Raw genomic sequence first — 20790 nt, 5'->3', positions numbered from 1 at the left:
TGTTGCGGATCCAGTGGAGGGGATGGTGGAGGTCATGCAGATCCTTAGGAAGTTGGGGACTTTTCGGGGTATAAACTCAATGTAGGGAAGAGTGAGCTCTTTGTGGTGCAGACAGGGGACCAGGGAAGAGGATAGACGAGCTACCGCTGAAGAGGGCGGAACGCAGCTTTCGGTACCTGGGGACCCAAGCAGCTAGGAGTTGGGGGGGCCCTGCATAAGCTCAATTTGACGCGGTTGGTGGAGCAGATGGAGGAGGATTTTTTAAAATGGGATATGCTGCCACTCTCACTAGCGGGTAGGGTGCAGTCGATCAAAATTACGGTCCTTCCGAGGTTTCTCTTTGTGTTCCAGTGCCTTCCCATTCTGATCCCCAAGGCCTTTTTCAAACGGGTAAGCAGGAGCATCATGGGAATTGTGTGGCCGAACAAGACCCCGAGGGTGAAGAGCGTGTTTCTGGAGCGTAGCAGGGACAGGGGGGTGCTGGCGCTGCCGAATCTATGTGGCTATTATTGGGCAGCCAATGTGGCGATGATCCGAAAGTGGGTAATGGAGGGAGAGGGGGTGGCGTGGAAGAGGCTAGAGATGGCGTCCTGTGTGGGCACAAGCCTGAGGGCGCTGGTGACGGCATCGCTGCCGCTCTCGCCAACAAGGTACACCACGAGTCAGGTGGTGGCGGCGACGCTGAAGATCTAGGGGCAGTGGAGGCGACATAGGGGCGAGGTGGGAGCCTCGGTTTGGTCCCCGATTCGGGAGAATCATAGGTTCATCCCGGGAAGGATGGATGGGGGGTTTCGGAGCTGGCATCGGGCAGGGATCAGAAGAATGGGGGACCTGTTCATCGATGGGACGTTTGCGAGCTTAGGGGTGCTGGAGGAGAGGTTTGGGCTACCCCCGGGAAACGCTTTCAGGTACATGCAAGTGAGGGCGTTTGTGAGGCGGCAGGTGAGGGAATTCCCGCTGCTACTGGCACGTGGGATTCAGGACAGGGTGATTTTGGGTCTATGGGTTGGAGAAGGCAAGGTTTCAGCGATTTACCAGGAGCTGCAGGAAGAGGGGAGGCCTCGGTGGAGGGGTTAAAGGGCAAGTGGGAGGAGGAGCTTGGGGAGGAGATAGATGAGGGTCTGTGGGCTGATGCCCTGAGTAGGGTTAACTCTTCCTCCTCTTGCGCCAGGCTCAGCCTAATACCGTTTAAAGTTACTCACAGAGCGCATATGACAGGGGCGAGGTTGAGTAGGTTCTTTGGGGTGGAGAACAGATGTGGAGATGCTCGGGGAGCCCAGCAATCACGTCCATATGTTCTGGTCGTGCCCGGCGCTGGATGGGTTTTGGAGTGGTTTTGCGAGGACTATGTCCAAGGTGGTGAACGCCAGGGTCAAGCCGAGCTGGGGATTAGCATTATTTAGGGTATCGGACGTGCCGGGAGTGCAGGAGGCGAACGAGGCCGGCATTCTGGCCTTTGCGTCCCTGGTAGTACGGCGGAGGATTTTGTTACTGTGGAAAGATGCAAAGCTCCCTAGTGTGGAAGCTTGGATCAATGACATGGCAGGTTCATCAAGTTGGAGAGGATAAAGTTTGCCTTGAGAGGGTCTGTGCAAGGGTTTTCCAGGCGGTGGCGACCGTTCCTAGACTATCTCGCGGAGCGTTAGGAGGAGGTCAGCAGCAGCAGCCCAGGGGGAGGGGGGTTTCTTTTGGGGTAGCGTTTGGATCAAGGTGGGTTTCTTTCCCTATTTGTGTTTTATACTGTTATATCGGGGGTTATTATATTGTATTTGGGGGAAATCCAATGTATAATTTTTGCTTATGTTTTTGTTTCTTTTTCTTGTTGGTTGGGGGGGGGGGGAGTTTGTTGAAAAATTTGAATAAATATATTTTCAAAAAATAAAAATAAGCACTCCACTCCACTCATATAAGCACTCCACTCATTTTTTCCACGAAGGTGCCACCCTGAAGAGCGACACCAAAATTTGCCAATGCAGAGCTGGAGACACTGCTGGATGCCGCGGAGGAGAGGCGGGCCATCCTGTTCACCTGGGTGAGAAGGAGGCTGCCACCCACCGACGCCAACTGGGCCTGGGCACAGGTGGCAGAAGCTATGAACGTCATGGGCCCCACCAATGCGGCCCCCACCAGGCGGACTGGGTGAGGATGGACAACCCCCCAGGCCACCACCACCACTGTGCCCATGGCACCAAACTCCATTCCGCACACTTGTAGATGCCCCCACCCATGACGGCAATCAAACCCACCCTGCCGGCAGTCAGCTCGCACCCCACCCTGCACCACATGCCAACACCCATAATGCTTTACATGGCCGGGTACACACAGGCCACTGGCTATGGACACCTGGTGCTGCCGCTGTGCATTGTCTGTGCCTCACCCCCCCTCCCCCGAAGAAGGCTGCCCACAACCGCTGGGAGAGAGCGAAGAACGGAGGGGGCCCGCCGAACGTGCATCCCCTCACCGTCACAGAGCAGAGGTCATTGGACCGGGTCGGAGGGATTGGAGAGCGGCCAGTTGTTCGAGGCGGAGATCAGCATCGGAGATGCAAGTGAACCCCCCCCCCCAAACAAATTGTGTCGCTCCTTCCCCTCCTCCTCTTTCTCCCCCTCCCCTCCAACCACCACCAAAACACCTACCTGCAATCAAACCATGCGTCTTGACTTTTGTCTTGAAGGTACATATGGCGACGAGGTGACTCCACCTGGGTCCCCCACTCCCCAGGCGCAACCCCGCGGCTCACTTGGTGACGCACACACCCCGCCACAGCTCCGTAACATCCCGGAGCACGCGTCCTAGTACAGCACCGACTTTTCGTCACTGCTGTCACTGGTACCCTCCACCATCCCAGAGACACTCCCCTCGGTTGGGCATTATAGTGAAGAGGCTTCTGGGATCCATCTGGTGCGCACCACACACATGCAGCAATACATCAGGTGGAGGTAGGAACGCCGAAGAGGTGGACAGTCGGAGGGTGGCCTGACCCCAGGGACTATCTGCCATCCAGACGGGTCTAACACTTCTGGGAAGAGTGGTCCCAACAATATTGGAGATGCAGACACAGAGCCAGGGATCATAGAAGGAGGTGTCAGCAACCATCCAGCGCCTGCAGGTGCAGTTGGAGGAGTCCAACTGCCTGCAGGAGGCGGTGCGTCCGGATGGGTCAAGATGTCCAAGGCCTGGGGCACTCGGTGCAAGCGGTGGCTGAAGCCCAGGACAGAGCAGCCATGTACCAGGGCCACATGGACATTGCAATGGCGCTCCAGAGCTTGGCCCAGTCACAATGCTTCATGGCTGTGGGTGTCGAGGCATTGGCCTGGCACTGGCTGACCTGGGCCAGTCCCTGAGTGATGTGGCACAGTTCCAGAGGGAGGTGGCCCTGCCTCATGCTCAACGGCTATGAGCCCTGGTCGGGACGGGAGCAGGCTTCAAAACTGGGTGGCAGGGGAGCCCCCAGAACCCGCCATGGCCTGGTCCCAAGGGCAGTCGGGCATTCCAAGGGAGGAGGAGGCGATGGGGTCTGTGTCAGTGACTCCGGAGGGGAGCTGCTTGAACATCGCAGCGCCTCTGAATCTCCCACCCCACCTGTCCTTGGCACATCCGATTGGCAGAGGGTAGAACATGGTGGCTTCACGACACCCAGAAGACTGCCGAGCCTAGTTGCTCCAGAAGACTGCCACCATAGGGGACCCAGATCACAAGGCGGGATACTTGTGATATACTGCCTAGGGGACCAACTAGAAGGAGCACATAAGGTCAGAAAGTTAGACACCAGTTAAGTTGGCACAGGTGAAGCACAAAGTTTAGCAATAGAGACTAGGGCACAATACCGTTATAATATATATATATATATATCACAATAAACACCGGTTCAGCAACGTTCCAAATTGCCTCGATCCTCTGTCAGAAGGGTGGAAGGGATGGGGTGGAAGGCCGGTGGTGTGGGGCATGGATGTGGAAGTGGCCACAGGTCAGGGCCCCCAGGCCAGTCGAAGGCCACCCCAAGGGACCTCCTCGGAGATGGCATGGTATGAGGCCAGATATGTCGGGACGCCATGTGGTAGGCCTACCCGGTGAGTGACCCATCATCGCATGCCGCCCCGATGCCCAAAACCACTAGAGTGGTGCAGGCACCTGAACCGCATCTTCAGTACACTGATGCACCACTCGATTACACTCCTGCTCACTGCATGGTTATTGTTACAACGGCTTGGATAAGCATCATCAGCCACGACCGCAGCAGATAACTCCGGTCACCCAGGAGCCAACCCCTCACCAGAGGGAGCTCCTCAAAAGTGTCGGGCACCGTCAAGTGTGCCAGGGTGAAGACATTGTGCACACTGCCTGAGTATCGGGTGCAGCCGTGCATGGTGTGCAGCATTGAGGGAGTCTAATCCATTTTGGTTTGTGAAGGGCACCCCCTCGTATGGTGGTGTTCATAGGGAGATATCCGTCCTGTCGATCACCCCCTAGACCTTGGTATCTTGGCGATGGCCATCATGCTCATGCGGCCTTATTGCATCCACTAGGGCTGCAGCAGCTAGTCAGATGCCAGTCACTCTCGGTTCGATACAGAAATCCATTTTCTGCAGGGGGTAAAGGGCAGACATATTAGCATGGTGAGTACTTCCAACCAGGTATACATGGTGGCCCTGGCCTGCACTGCAGTCCCTGCCACCCCCACATGTGGCTGTTTTCCCTGACACTTTTCCCTGCGCACCGCACTCCTGGCCCTGTCAGTGCCTGACACCCTGGAAGGGGGGGGTTGTGCATCCAGCCCTGCCACCCCTCCCTGCCAACAGGGGTACCAGTGGCTGGTGCTACCCAGGCCAGCAGCACACTATGCGGCCCCTGTCTACTATGGGGGTCTTCCTTGGGTGGCTGTGTGATACGCCGCCACCAGTGTGGTGTCAGGTTGTGGGGATGCTGGGCACAGTGCGCCACTGACCGGTATCACGCTTGGTGGCACGCATGCGAGCAGAACCCATGGGTGGGGCTCGGCCAGGGGAGAGTGGACATCTGTTGGGACTATTGCTGCAGTTACTGTAGGTGCTTTATGCAGCACACCAGTTGTGCCTACTTGTCTGTGGGCAGGTTGGATGGGGACAGGAGCGCAGTAGGCAGGCAAGATTTGGTGACAGCCAGTAGGTCCTGCAGGGTGGGCTAGCTGATGGTGTCACTGGAGGGACGTCTGCCCTGCGAGGTGTAGTGTGCCAGAGAGTATGGCAATGGTGCATGCGGCTGCCGGTCGATGCACACTCCGCGCGGCTCCCCTGATGCCCCTGCAGTGGGGCAATGCCTCAAGTAGGTGCTTTGGGGTGTGCCATGGGCTGCATGGACCACGCCATCCTGTGGATGCGCTGGCTAGGATCTGTTGGCTCCTAGGGGCTGGCCTGGGAGTGGGACTCATACAGCCGATCGTGCTCTGCGCATCTACGGGCTACAGTGGGCAGTCAGTGGTGTGCTCAGGCAGATGGCTGCCTTGCAGACTGCAGCAATGGCAGTTCGTTCTGGACACCCCAGTCCCGGGGGTACAATCCGTCCCCATGGCCCGTATCCTTGTTGCTCCCCCCAGTCCTGGCAGATGCCCTCCAAGACGGCGGCAAAACTAGCAGCCCATGGTTGTGCCTTTGGAAACTTAGCTTGACCCCCCTTTCTCACCCTCATCAACCTGTTTCCCGATTATAAATACCAAGGGAACCGTGCCCTGGTCACTTCTGCCTGGCAGAGGCGGGAGGCTGGAGACTACCATGACGGGCCTGTTAATGATATGTTAACAATCTTTATTGTACAATTTGCATGCCCACGCTGGTGCACGGTGTGGATTGCATTCATGCGCTATCGAGGCGCCAGAGCATGGCATTCTCATTCGGTGCATGGCACAATTCGCAATTCCGGACTCGCAGTTTGGAGAATCCTGCCCATAGTCTCCCAACTGGAGAATCCAGCCCATAATTTCCTTCTCTTGGAAATCAAGCTGAAATTTAACAAGGAATTTTAGCCAGAGCTGTTCAACATGCTCTCGGGGATCAAAGTCAATTCTGTCCCCCAAAACGCATAATGAGCTCAATGGTGGATATCAATAATGATTCAGTCTGACCAGAAATAATGAAGAATTAAGTGTCTTGGCTGTATGTTGATAAAGTAACCAGGAAAGCTGAGTTCCACAGTGTATGCTTCTCTTAATATTGCACAACATTCAGGACTGTAGGCGGATTCTTGTGTGTTAATTTACAAATGTTTGTTTTTATATATTTCAGAACAAGACTTTGCCTATAGAAAATACAACTGATTGTTTAAGTACAATGGCTAGCGTATGCAAAGTCATGCTGGAAACGCCGTAAGTATGATCCAGAAGTAGAAAATATTTTATATTTTCAAATTATAGTAACATCTCTGTTGATTAATCTTCCTATTATGTTTTTAAAATATATCTTTATTGTCACAATTGGGCTTACATTACACTGCAATGACGTTACTGTGAAAATCCCCTAGTCGCCACATTCCGGCGCCTGTTCGGGTACACTGAGGGAGAATTCAGTATGTCCAAATTACCGAACAGCACATCTTTCGGGACTTCTGGGAGGAAACCGGAGCACCCGGAGGAAACCCACGCAGACACGGAGAACGTGCAGCCTCCGCATAGACAGTGACCCAAGCCGGGAATCGAACCTGGGACCCTGACACTATGAAGCAACAGTGCTAACCACTGTGCTACTATGCCGCTACCGTGCCTTGAGATCATGGGCAGTGTTGTGACTTCTTTCCTATACTCTTTTCTCTGTCCTTTCTGTGGCTCTATTCCAATTATGTTAATCAGTGAATTTGCCCTTCTATCTATGTTATCTATGTCCGAATGCTTAGAGTCGCCAGGTATCAAATGATACCACCACAAGTTTCAACCGGCTATCGATCAAAGAGCCAAACACCAGTTAGTTAGTTCAAGGTCAAGGTACTTTATTTACACACAATTAGTCATGCAACATAAACACTACTAGTTAACTACACGTATCGACTAAGACAACTTGTACTTAACTTCGGGCACCCGGCTTAGGTCAGAGAAACAGTGGCCGCTGTTCGATTCTGGATCAATCGAGTCCGAAGGAGTAACTAATGCTCAGCTATGCTCATCCGTCTGGTAGCGAGCGTTGAACTTGTACTTGCTTTTGGTGTTGCCGCACTTGGAGATGTCCATGACCGGGATACCAGGATCAAGGGAGAGCGAACATGTGGCGGACTCTTCTTCTTATACTTGGGGGTTTTCACGCTCTTTTGGACGGTCCTCCGGTTTGGGCCCCACTAATTGGGTGATCCCTGATCACTCCGTTCGATTCCTAACCAATAAGTGGGCGGGGATCTGGATGGCTGGTCGTGTCCCAAGCGGTCACTGACCCCGTTGTTTGCGTTTCCCTTGAACAGGGAGTGGCTCCGAAATGTCTGGGACTGTCCCGGTTGCTCAAGTACCAGTCCTTTGTTTTGGTGAAGATGGGCCATCAAATGCTAATCGGCCCCATTAAAATGCTAATTGGACGGAGTTTCGATACTGTGTGGACTTCTTGCTTACAAATATGCATTTCAGGCTCTGAGCCTACCTGCGTCTTGGCTTGTCCATTTTACCTGCCAGGCTTTGCGAGTTCCTCTGTACCTAGTTGGAAGTGGCCATCCCAGATGGCTACACACCCTCCGCTTGATCCCCAACGCGAAGCGTGAAGGATCACAATACTGGGTCTTTGTTCTCTGAAATGACGGGTACCCTTAACCAAGGACAGGTTCTACTCTACTCTGTTCAATGGGTCAAAAACATTTACCTAAATTTCCCTAAAACAACACATATCTAAAAATTCCTCAGGGGCCATTTAACATTCAATAAAAAAGGGAACCTCTAACTGTCTCTAACTAGACTACACTCATGCTGCTATTTAACAATCAAAGAACTTATCTTGCAATACAAAAATCCGATAGCAGCATCACATTTCTTCTTATCACTAACATTCATACACAGAAAAATAAGGTTTATTAACAAAAACAACAACCGCGGAATTTATTAAAGAGGAAGGTACAGAAAGAGTGTGGGGTTTGCTGGAGTCCGAGGAAAGGGGCTCTAAACGTGTATACTGGAGGGCGGGAGGCTCTCCTCCTCCATTTTCGCAATCTGATTGTCTGGATGGCGCTGCACAATATGGCTATCACTAGTAAGACTTCCATTGTGTTTGACAGGGAATACCACTTAACGAGATTCTCACACCATGTAGGGGTATCGGTGGCTGGGTCTATATGTGGTCTAGTGTCCGTGCTGGGGGTATCGAGTTGGGTAGTCATGTTCGGGGCCTGTGTAGTGAGGGAGGCGCGCAACTGTACTGTTCCAGCGACAATCATGATGCCGATCATCAGGGTCGTCTTCATCTTGTTTAGGCGTTCCTTTGCCTTTGAGTATCTTCGTATCTTCCTAGGGGAACAAGCATTGTGTCTGTTATAATATTGTTGTTTAATATCTTGTATGTCTGTCTGTTTCTCCTTAACATCAGTGTCCCATTAGAATCGTCACCATATGTGACTCCCAAATTTTTTTTTTTAAACAACCATTTGTGGAGACAAGACATCCCCAAAAAAATTCTGTGTCACAGTGCGAGCACTCGCGCAGCCTGTGGTCGATGGGCTGAGTGGGTGGACAATTTCTCCGTCCTTTGCAAACTTGTTTTTCCAACCAAGTGTTTCTGACATGTAAATAGTATGTGGTGGATAGCAACCGAAGGGTTGCCGGAAAGGGCAAAAGTTGTGGCAAAATGCATTCTTTAAACCACAGGACTGAAAAAGAACAGCAAAAGAGTTTTGAAACCAATTATCCGAATGGGATGGTGCGTATGATCCGCGGCAGGGCAAGAATGGGTGGGGTCCCCGGGTAGGGTGGTGATCAGTGCCGTTACTCCGCTACCCGAGGCTTGGCTGACCAAATGTATAGGGGGTCCTCAGGCAGGGCGAGGATAAGTGCTGTTACTCCACTGCCTGAGTGACCTTCCAAGAGCAGTAAGAATTTGTAAATATATGGGCTCCAACAAACTTGTTTCTTTAACTGCCATGTGGCGTCAGAAGAGTAGTTATGACTGTATTAAGAAAGCATCTGTGAGGACGACACACAAAATCGTACAAGAGAGAACGAACAACATTTAAAAACAAACTAAACATCAAAGGGGGTAGGTTCTATCAGAGTACAGGACACCGTAAATCTCAATCGGTTCCTGACTCTCATCATCTGGACACCTCAAGGTTCCATTCCAAAAAGATTTTCGAAGGGGTTAACATGGTGGGAGTCAGACTCTGAGTTGTCACCATCTCCCGGGTGCCAAACTCGCTCATGGAGTTTGCGTGCTAACGCGGCGTGTGCCGATGTGGGGTCCATTTCATCATTCCTTGTCAGACGACAGGAATTATCACAGTGCCAGTGCTTCGTGTTCCGTAGTGAGGTTGCCAGGGGGCTGTCACTATCGTCGGGTGGCGGGTCAGGTTCCGATGTGGGAAAATAAATCGTCTCAAAGAGGCTGAGCGTATCGCGGTCGGGGTCTCTGGGCCTGAGTGACTGCGGCCTGGTTCGTGGGACCTTTGTTCGGGTCTCTCGGGCTTCAGTTGTGCTATCGCTGTTGCTAGCAGCCGATTCAAGCGTCAGGGTGAAATTTGATTCTGGGGGCGTGGTCATGGTCGTGTCTGTGGACGTGCTGCTGCTGCTGGGGGAGGGGGGAATTGGGTTGTCAGTGGGCGGGTCCTCATTGTCTGCCATCGCCAATGAGAGGTGGTGCGAGTGGCTGCACTGCGTTCCATAAACCTTAAGCTGATTTACATGGAACCATCCTGATTTTCCGTTCGGATACGTGATTTTATAAACTGAGTGGCTTACTTAGTCCGAGATTGAATCGGGTCTGGCAAATTTAGGGGAGAGGAATGAGTTGGGGTTGTATAAGGTGATCATTACTTGCTGTTCGACTGTACATTCTGTCGGATGTACTGTTTTATCAAATCAGGCCACCAGCAGAGGGGTCTGAGGTGGGCAAGGGTGGATTCAATCCCTTGGTGTCCATGTCCGTCATGGAACTTACAAATTATCTAATTCCTGTCCTGGGTGGGGACTACATAAATTCCATCTTTTAAAACAATTCCCTCATGGACCGTCAAAGAATTCCTAAACTTTTCGTAGGGAGCTGGGTAGTTTCCTTTAAAAAATTTCTTTAATGCCTCGTCTTCCTTTTGTGCCTGGGCTAAGCCTTGGATGTTGGTCTGTAAGACCTGAACTGCGTGTACTGGGCACTCTCGGGGGGTTGCCAAAAGTGGCCATGTCGTGAGCCTGCCTTCGCTAGGGCGTCAGCTTTCACGTTACCGGGTGGGGAGGAACGATGGTGACTTCTTACTTTAACGATACCATATTTCCTGCCTTTAGCTGTCTGGAGGATATGTTTGAGCAGTGGGGCTGAGGGTAGAGGTTTTCCATTGGCGGAAATAAATCCTCTCTATTCCCACAGGGGGAGGAATTCCGTTCGGCTGTTGCAGACGTACAAACTGTCTGAATATATGTCTGCAGGGGTTGGGAACGAATCGGGGTGCTGGACAATGTAAGCAATGGCTGCTAACTCGGCTGCCTGCGAACCAAAGTGTCCAGGCAATTTTAAAGCTATCTCTTCTAAAGCGCGTCCTCTACATAAATCCCACATCCTGTTATCCTTTTTCCCCTCAAGGACTGTGGAGAAGCCATCTACGTAAATTCTCAGTGCTTTGTCTGTGGGCTGGGTCGTCTGTTGTCCGATACCTGTCTTTCTTGGTGCTGTGCTTGGGGGCTATGATCTCGCACTCGTGGGGTTCCTGCATAGTGCAAATTATTGGCCAGAAACGTGTGCGTTTTTGTCTGTTTTACAGTGATGTCGCGTCCCTGTAGGAATAGGGTCCATCGCGCTGCTCGAATTTGGCTTACTGTGCTGTCCTTTAGTCTGCCGTCCAATAAAATCTGTGTCGGGGTGTGCTTGGTCAAAATAGTTACTGGGTTGAGTCCGGTTATGTACGAGAAGTACTGTACCGCCCAGAAAACTGCTAACAAGTGCCTTTCGCAGGCTGAAAATCCTTGTTCCACAATATCTAAGACTCATGAGGCAGAGGCTACGGGTCCCAGACGATCGTGCCTTTCCTGCAGGAGTACGGTCGAAAGGGTTCGGTCGGTGGTCGCTACCTCTATCGCGTATGGCGAGTGTGGATCTGGGGCTTGCAAAGCGGGGGCTGTGCTCAGGGCGCATTTCAATGCATCCATGGCATCCGTGTGCTGTGGAAGTCATTTCCATGGGGCCTGTTTCTTTAATAGCTCGGAAAGTGGGGCTGCTTTTGTGGCAAATCCGTCTATGTGGTTTCTACAATATCCAACCAGTCCTAAAAATGACCGGAGTGCTGTAACGTTTTGGGGCAAGGGCAAATTTACAAAGGAATCTATGGGTTTGCGTTCTATTTCACGCTTCCCATGCTTGATGACCGTACCTAAATATGTGACTTTTTCCTGAAGGATTTGGGCTTTCTTGGGGTTAATTTTGCATCCAATTGTTGTGAGTAGTTCTAATAATTCTGAAAGAAGCGACATGTGCTCTTCCTTGGTGTCAGTCTGTAGGAGCAAGTCGTCCACATACTGAACAAGGCATTCAGGGCGGGACAATTTAGATAATCCGTTTGCGTATTTTCTGTGAAAAATGGAGGGGGAGTTGTGGAAGGCACGTCCACGTGTACTGCTGTCCCTGGAAAGTGAACGCAAATTTATACTGGCATGCTTTGTCCAGTGGTATGGACCAAAAGCCATTGCTGATATCCAATACTGTGAAAAGTTTCGACTGGAGTCCCTGTCTCAACATGGTCTCGGGACTAGTGGCAACGGTGGGGGCTGCTCGGGGAGTCACTTTGTTCAACTCTCTGTAGTCGATGGTCAGTCGCCATGGACCATCCGGTTTTCTTACAGGCCAAATCTGTCTCTCCCTCGGCTTGCTGGGGGAACCCGTACTGTTTCTGGGGCTTGGGATCGGGACCTGTAATGTTTGCTACTCCTGGGATTTTGCCGCAGTCGTGCTTGAGCTGGGCAAATGCTGCTTTATGTCTTTTCAAGACTTCTCTAACCACTTTGTGGTCATGGTTTGTGGATCAAACCAGTACACTCCTACTGAGCTGATTCTATGGGCATAAACTCCTACTGTGAGCGTAGTGGGGGCTCGCGCTGCTCTAGACATTTTCCATATGCATCAATTGACTGGGTCGAATGAAAGGATGTGTGCATGAAATCTATGCCTAGGATATGTTCTGCTGCCTGGGGTAATTCTGCTAAAACGACCGAGGGTTTTGTTTTATTACCGAGCTGTACGTCCACAGGGGCTGTGATGTGTCCCTGCTGGAGGTGACCTGTAAAGCCACTAAGGGTAATGGTGTCCGTAGTGGGCCATATCTCTCTTTGGTACATGATGGAGGAGTTTAACGTGGTTCGGGACCCTCCTGTGTCCCAAAGGAACTCTACAGGGTGTCCCCGACTGTCCTGCAACGACCGGTCTTCCGGACTTATTCCAAAGGGTATTGCAGACCCAAGTTGGGGAGCCGGAACACCGTCAATCAGTGCCATTCATGGCCGAATTATCTGGTTGGGCGCTAATTCTCGGGTCTCACTTAGAACATAGAACGATACAGCGCAGTACAGGCCCTTCGGCCCACGATGTTGCACCGAAACAAAAGCCATCTAACCTACACTATGCCATTATCCTCCATATGCTTATCCAACAAACTTTTAAATGCCCTCAATGTTGGCGAGTTCACTACTGTAGCAGGTAGGGCATTCCACGGCCTCACTACTCTTTGCGTAAAGAACCTACCTCTGACCTCTGTCCTATATCTATTACCCCTCAGTTTAAAGCTATGTCCCCTTGTGCCAGCCATTTCATCCGCGGGAGAAGGCTCTCACTGTCCACCCTATCTAACCCCCTGATCATTTTGTATGCCTCTATTAAGTCTCCTCTTAACCTTCTTCTCTCCAACGAAAACAACCTCAAGTCCATCAGCCTTTCCTCATAAGATTTTCCCTCCATACCAGGCAACATCCTAGTAAATCTCCTCTGCACCCGCTCCAAAGCCTCCACGTCCTTCCTATAATGCGGTGACCAGAACTGTACGCAATACTCCAAATGCGGCCGTACCAGAGTTTTGTACAGCTGCAACATGACCTCCTGACTCCAGAACTCAATCCCTCTACCAATAAAGGCCAACACTCCATAGGCCTTCTTCACAACCCTATCAACCTGGGTGGCAACTTTCAGGGATCTATGTACATGGACACCTAGATCCCTCTGCTCATCCACACTTCCAAAAACTTTACCATTAGCCAAATATTCCGCATTCCTGTTATTCCTTCCAAAGTGAATCACCTCACACTTCTCTACATTAAACTCCATTTGCCACCTCTCAGCCCAGCTCTGCAGCTTATCTATGTCCCTCTGTAACCTGCTACAACCTTCCACACTGTCGACAACACCACCGACTTTAGTGTCGTCTGCAAATTTACTCACCCACCCTTCTGCGCCTTCCTCTAGGTCATTGATAAAAATGACAAACAGCAACGGCCCCAGCACAGATCCTTGTGGTACGCCACTTGTAACTGAACTCCATTCTGAACATTTCCCATCAACCACCACCCTCTGTCTTCTTTCAGCTAGCCAATTTCTGATCCACATCTCTAAATCACCCTCAATCCCCAGCCTCCGTATTTTCTGCAATAGCCTACCGTGGGGAACCTTATCAAACGCTTTACTGAAATCCATATACACCACATCAACTGCTCTACCCTCGTCTACCTGTTCAGTCACCTTCTCAAAGAACTCGATAAGGTTTGTGAGGCATGACCTACCCTTCACAAAGCCATGCTGACTATCCCTGATCATATTATTCCTATCTAGATGATTATAAATCTTGTCTCTTATAATCCCCTCCAAGACTTTACCCACTACAGACGTGAGGCTCACCGGTCTATAGTTGTTGGTTGTTGTCTCTGCTCCCCTTTTTGAACAAAGGGACCACATTTGCTATCCTCCAGTCCTCTGGCACTATTCCTGTAGCCAATGATGACATAAAAATCAAAGCCAAAGGTCCAGCAATCTCTTCCCTGGCCTCCCAGAGAATCCTAGGATAAATCCCATCAGGCCCCGGGGACTTATCTATTTTCAGCCTGTCCAGAATTGCCAACACCTCTTCCCTACGTACCTCAATGCCATCTATTCTAATAGCCTGGGTCTCAGCATTCTCCTCCACAACATTATCTTTTTCCTGAGTGAATACTGACGAAAAATATTCATTTAGTATCTCGCCTATCTCTTCAGACTCCACACACAACTTCCCATCACTGTCCTTGACTGGTCCTACTCTTACCCTAGTCATTCGCTTATTCCTGACATACCTATAGAAAGCTTTTGGGTTTTCCTTGATCCTACCTGCCAAATATTTCTCATGGCCCCTCCTTGCTCGTCTTAGCTCTCTCTTTAGATCCTTCCTCGCTACCTTGTAACTATCCATCGCCCCAACTGAAACTTCACACCTCATCTTCACATAGGCCTTCTTCTTCCTCTTAACAAGAGATTCCACTTCTTTGGTAAACCACGGTTCCCTCGCTCTACGCCTTCCTCCCCGCCTGACCGGTACGTACTTATCAAGAACACGCAGTAGCTGATCCTTGAACAAGCTCCATTTATCCAGTGTGCCCAACACTTGCAGCCTACTTCTCCAACCTATCCCCCCCAAGTCACGTCTAATGGAATCATAATTGCCCTTCCCCCAGCTATAACTCTTGCCCTGCGGTGTATACATACCCCTTTCCATCACGAACGTAAACGTCACCGAATTGTGGTCACTGTCCCCAAAGTGCTCTCCTACCTCTAAATCCAACACCTGGCCTGGTTCATTACCCAAAACCAAATCCAACGTGGCCTCTCCTCTTGTTGGCCTGTCAACATATTGTGTCAGGAAACCCTCCTGCACACACTGTACAAAAAACGACCCATCTAATGTACTCGAACGTTGTCTACATGGACTTTAGCAAAGCCTTTGACAAGGTACCGCATGGTAGGTTGTTGCAGAAGGTTAAAGCTCACGGGATCCAGGGTGAGGTTGCCAATTGGATTCAAAATTGGCTGGACGACAGAAGGCAGAGGGTGGTTGTAGAGGGTTGTTTTTCAAACTGGAGGCCTGTGACCAGTGGTGTGCCTCAGGGATCGGTGCTGGGTCCACTGTTATTTGTGATTTATATTAATGATTTGGATGAGAATTTAGGAGGCATGGTTAGTAAGTTTGCAGATGACACCAAGATTGGTGGCATAGTGGATAGTGAAGAAGGTTATCTAGGATTGCAACGGGATCTTGATCAATTAGGCCAGTGGGCCGACGAATGGCAGATGGAGTTTAATTTAGATAAATGTGAGGTGATGCATTTTGGCAGATCGAATCAGGCCAGGACCTACTCAGTTAATGGTATGGCTTTGGGGAGAGTTATAGAACAAAGAGATCTAGGAGTACAGGTTCATAGCTCCTTGAAGGTGGAGTCGCAGGTGGACAGGGTGGTGAAGAAGGCATTCGGCATGCTTGGTTTCATTGGTCAGAACATTGAATATAGGAGTTGGGACGTCTTGTTGAAGTTGTACAAGACATTGGTACGGCCACACTTGGAATACTGTGTGCAGTTCTGGTCACCCTATTATAGAAAGGATATTATTAAACTAGAAAGAGTGCAGAAAAGATTTACTAGGATGTTGCCGGGACTTGATGGTTTGAGTTATAAGGAGAGGCTGGATAGACTGGGACTTTTTTCCCTGGAGCGTAGGAGGCTTAGGGGTGATCTTATAGAGGTCTATAAAATAATGAGGGGCATAGATAAGGTAGATAGTCAACATCTTTTCCCAAAGGTAGGGGAGTCTAAAACTAGAGGGCATAGGTTTAAGGTGAGAGGGGAGAGATTCAGAAGGGCCCAGAGGGGCAATTTCTTCACTCAGAGGGTAGTGAGTGTCTGGAATGGGCTGCCAGAGGTAGTAGTAGAAGCGGGTACAATTGTGTCTTTCAAAAAGCATTTAGATGGTTACATGGGTAAGATGGGTATAGAGGGTTATGGGCCAAGTGCGGGCAACTGGGACTAGCTTAATGCTAAAAAACTGGGCGGCATGGACTGGTTGGGCCGAAGGGCCTGTTTCCATGCTGTAAACTTCTATGATTCTATGAACTATATCTTTTCCAGTCAATATTTGGAAAGTTAAAGTCTCCCATAATAACTACCCTGTTACTTTCGCTCTTCTCCAGGATCATCCTCGCCATCCTTTCCTCTACATCCCTAGAACTATTTGGAGGCCTATAGAAAACTCCCAACAGGGTGACCTCTCCTTTCCTGTTTCTAACCTCAGCCCATACTACCTCGGAAGATGAGTCCCCATCTAGCATCCTCTCCGCCACCGTAATACTGCTCTTGACTAGCAGCGCCACACCTCCCCCTCTTTTGCCTCCTTCTCTGAGCTTACTAAAACACCTAAACCCCGGAACCTGCAACATCCATTCCTGTCCCTGCTCTATCCATGTCTCCGAAATGGCCACAACATCGAAGTCCCAGGTACCAACCCATGCTGCCAGTTTCCCTACCTTATTTCGTATACTCCTGGCATTGAAGTAGACACACTTCAAACCACCTACCTGAACACTGGCCCCCTCCTGCGACGTCAAATCTGTGCTCCTGACCTCTATACTCTCATTCTCCTGTACCCTAAAACTACAATCCAGGTTCCCATGCCCCTGCGGCATTAGTTTAAACCCCCCCCCCCCCCCCCAAAGAGCACTAACAAATCTCCCCCCCAGGATATTTGTGCCCCTCGGGTTCAGATGTAGACCATCCTGTCTGTAGAGGTCCCACCTTCCCCAGAAAGAGCCCCAGTTATCCAGAAATCTGAATCCCTCCCGCCTGCACCATCCCTGTAGCCACGTGTTTAATTGCTCTCTCTCCCTATTCCTCATCTCACTATCACGTGGCACGGGCAACAACCCAGAGGTAACAACTCTGTTTGTTCTAGTTCTGAGCTTCCATTCCTAGCTCCCTGAAAGCCTGCCTGACATCCTTGTCCCCTTTCCTACCTATGTCGTTAGTGCCAATGTGGACCACGACTTGGGGCTGCTCCCCCTCCCCCTTAAGGACCCGGAAAACACGATCCGAGACATCACGTACCCTTGCACCTGGGAGGCAACATACCAAACGTGAGTCTCTCACGCTCCCACAAAATCTCCTATCTGTGCCCCTGACTATCGAGTCCCCAATTACTAATGCTCTGCTCCTCTCCCCCCTTCCCTTCTGAGCAACAGGGACAGACTCCGTGCCATAGGCCCGTATCCCATGGCTTACCCCTGGTAAGTCGTCCCCCCCCCACAAGTATCCAAAGCGGTATACTTGTTTCTCGGGAACGACCGCAGGGGATCCCTGCACTGACTGCTTCTTCCCAGACCCTCTTACAGTTAACCATCTATCTCCAATCTTTGGTGTAACTAATTCCCTGAAGCTGCTATCTATGACCCCCTCTGCCTCCCGAATGATCCGAAGTTCTTCCAACTCCAGCTCCAGTTCCCTAACTCGGTCTTGGAGGAGCTGGAGATGGCAGCACTTCCTGCAGGTAAAATCAGCACGTACTGTTGGGCCGTTTCACTGAGTTCCTGCCAATCGGGGCCGTCTTCCTGATCTAGCTGTGGGCCAAAGGTGTCGCTAAACCCATTTTGAACAGATAGCAGGGATTGCAGCTTTGCAATTTGCTGCCTGCAATTGGCATGATCCACCGAACTCTGCCTCTGTTCCGTGGTGGAACTGTGGAGTGCTAGGAGGGCTGCCTTTAGATCATCGCACTGTTTCCTTAACTGTTGTACCTGGTTCTCTGTCTCTTCTCTTACCATTACAGCACGTTGTGTGTCCTGGTAGGCCTTATCGTACTGGGGTTGGAAGCTGCTAAGGTGGGCGAGACAGGATTGATGTGCCCTCTTGACATCATCCGTTTCCTTGTCCTTCGCCGCTAACTGCTCCCAGAGCTCTACATTTAACCTCTCGTTTTCACTGATATCTCCCTCTCTACTTCTCTCCTTCTCTTCAAGCTGCTTACAGAACTTCCTCACGACCTCCTCTGTGCCTCGCAATTGTGCCAGACAGGACACGATTGCCATCAGCTTACGAACCTTAGTCAAATTCTTTTTATGGATCTCGGTCAGGCTGTCCCACCAAGTCTGTCCTATGCTGCCAGGACCTGTCTCTTCATTGGCGCAAAATTCCGATGGTTAGACCATCCTTTCCCCCTTAGGTATCTCCAAATCTCTTCTTCCCAAATGGGACACTGTTCTGATTATTGGTCACTACGACCTCGGGCTCTTGTGGATGCATAAGGCGTTCCATTGCCTTCATGGCTATCCCTACAATTACTTCTGTCTCCCGGAAATTTGGGACAAGGGGAAATAAAGCGGTGGTGCAAACACGGGTACGGCCCAAGCTATTTTCTGGTTTACGCAACACCCGAAAGTTTCACGCAACAAAATCTATTGAGTTTACCTTATACCTCTTTGTTAGTACGCATGCGAATTACACACTTCCGAATTTTGGAGGTCTGATCGATACTGGTTTCGCTTGTGGTTTCTTTTATTTTGCCAATTTGGATTCTAATTCAAATGCTTTTATGGGTTCTCTCGGAGTGACACAGTCACTTTTGGGTCGAGTCCCGTCAGATGTCGCCTACAAATGTTGTGACTTCTTTCCTATACACTTTTCTCTGTCCTTTCTGTGGCTCTGTTCCAATTATGGCAATCAGTGAATTTGCCTTCTATCTATGTTATCTATGTCTTAATGCTCAGAGTCGCCAGGTATCAAATGATACCACCACAATTTTCAACCGGCTATCGATCAAAGAGCCAAACACCAGTTAGTTAGTTCAAGGTCAAGGGTACTTTATTTACACACAATTAGTTATGCAACATAAACACTACTAGTTAACTACACCTATCGACTAAGACAAACTGTAGTTAACTTCGGGCACCTGACTTAGGTCAGAGAAACAGTGGCCGCTGTTCGATTCTGGATCTATCGAGTCCGAAGAAGTAACTAATGCTCAGCTAGGCTCATCCGTCTGTAGCGAGCGTTGAACGAGTACTTGCTTCTGGTGTTGCTGCACTTGGAGATAGCCGTGACCGGGGTACCAGGATCAAGGGAGAGTGAACATGTGGTGGACTCTTCTTCTGATACTTGGGGGTTTTCGCGCTCTTTTGGGTGGTCCTCCGGTTTGGGCCCCACTAATAGGGTGATCCCTGATCGCTCCGTTCGATTCCTAACCAATAAGTGGGTGGGGATCTGGATGGCTGGGTGTGCCCCAAGCGATCACTGACCCCGTTGTTTGCGTTTCTCTTGAACAGGGAGTGGGGCTGAAATGTCTGGGACTGTCCCAGTAGCTTGAGTACCAGTCCTTTGTTTTGGTGAAGATGGGCCAACAAATGCTAATCCGACCCATTAAAATGCTAATTGGACGGAGTTTCGATACCGTCTGGATTTCTTGCTTACAAATATACATTTCAGGCTCTGAGCCTGCCTGAGTCTTGGCTTGTCCATTTTACCCGCTAGGCTTTGCGAGTTTCATAGAATTTACAGTACGGAAGGAGGCCATTTTGCCCATCAAGTCTGCACAGGCTCTTTGAAAGAGCACCCTACCCAAGGTCCACACCTCCACCCTATCCCCATAACCCAGTAACCCCACCCAACACAAAGGGCAATTTTGGACACTAAGGGCAATTTATCATGGCCAATCCACCTAACCTGCACATCTTTGGACTGTGAGAGGAAACGGGAGCACCCGGAGGAAACCCACGCACACACGGGGAGGACGTGCAGACTCCGCACAGACAGTGCCCCAAGCCGGGAATCGATCCTGGGACCCTGGAGCTGTGAAGCAATTGTGCTAACCACCATACTATCGTGTTGCCCCTAAAAGTTTCGCTGTACCTAGTTGGAAATGGCCATCCCAGATGGCTACAGCAGGATTTTCCTTTTGGGAGACAAAGTTCTCCCGCTGGAGCTGAATTGCACCAGTTTTAGAACCCCCTTGGGGTTGTAAAGTAGGATGCAATACAGTGTTACATGGCATGCAAATTTATGGCATGGCGTGGAATACGAGAGATTCCCAGGAAATCCCGCTATCGGGCGGACCGATAGCAATGTCCCACAGCCACCCACCCCCACCCACCTTGCACACCACAAATCAGCCTCGACCCCCACCCCCCTGAAAATCGGCCCGTCCTCTCCCCCCCCCCCCCCCCCCACACACACACACACACACACACCGTACAGCAAGTGTAAGTGCATTCCAATCACTCATAGCATGTGATTTCACTGCACTTATCCCTATTTGATATGGTGAATGTTTACGAACATTGGGGTTTCCCACTTAAACCACTGAACCATGAAGGCATGTGAATGGATCAAAGCTGCAGATGGTTAGTAAAAGCTGTCAACCACAGGCCACTGCTTGAAAGCAACGAATGGCTTGCAGCTAATGGATTTGTGGTAACCAGGCGTCGGTGACAGCTGCTCTCCTCAGTGGAATGGACACATGGAGCTGCAAGGTAAGTATTACAGCTATAACCCACTGCCCCTGTCTGGACTTCTCTCTAGCTTCCAGATAGGGGTCCCTTTTCTGGGGGAGGGGTGCTGTGGAAGGGGTTCCTTTAGGCTCGGGGTCCCCCTATTACAGGGGTCTCTGCCGG

At 50.5% G+C, this 20790-nt stretch overlaps 1 protein-coding gene and 1 long non-coding RNA gene across 15 annotated transcripts in view; one reads left to right on the top strand and one right to left on the bottom strand.

Moving 5' to 3' along the window:
• The window catches only part of LOC140410565 (CYFIP-related Rac1 interactor A), a 380318-nt gene that overhangs the window by 335575 nt on the left and 23953 nt on the right, over nt 1–20790 (top strand). For all 14 annotated transcript variants that reach the window (XM_072498818.1, XM_072498824.1, XM_072498817.1 and 11 more), the window contains one exon: nt 6258–6337. In XM_072498818.1, the coding sequence (XP_072354919.1) occupies nt 6258–6337 (80 nt within the window). The remainder of the gene's footprint in view (nt 1–6257; nt 6338–20790) is intronic.
• Nucleotides 6934–20166, bottom strand: LOC140410567 (uncharacterized). Its single transcript, XR_011940691.1, has 2 exons — nt 19074–20166; nt 6934–8443 (listed from the first exon to the last, which is right to left on the bottom strand). It is a non-coding gene; the product is annotated as an uncharacterized lncRNA (long non-coding RNA).

This window comes from Scyliorhinus torazame, chromosome 4, assembly GCF_047496885.1.
Source record: "Scyliorhinus torazame isolate Kashiwa2021f chromosome 4, sScyTor2.1, whole genome shotgun sequence".
NCBI lineage: Eukaryota > Metazoa > Chordata > Chondrichthyes > Carcharhiniformes > Scyliorhinidae > Scyliorhinus > Scyliorhinus torazame.
This window is presented reverse-complemented; position numbering and strand designations above follow the sequence as displayed.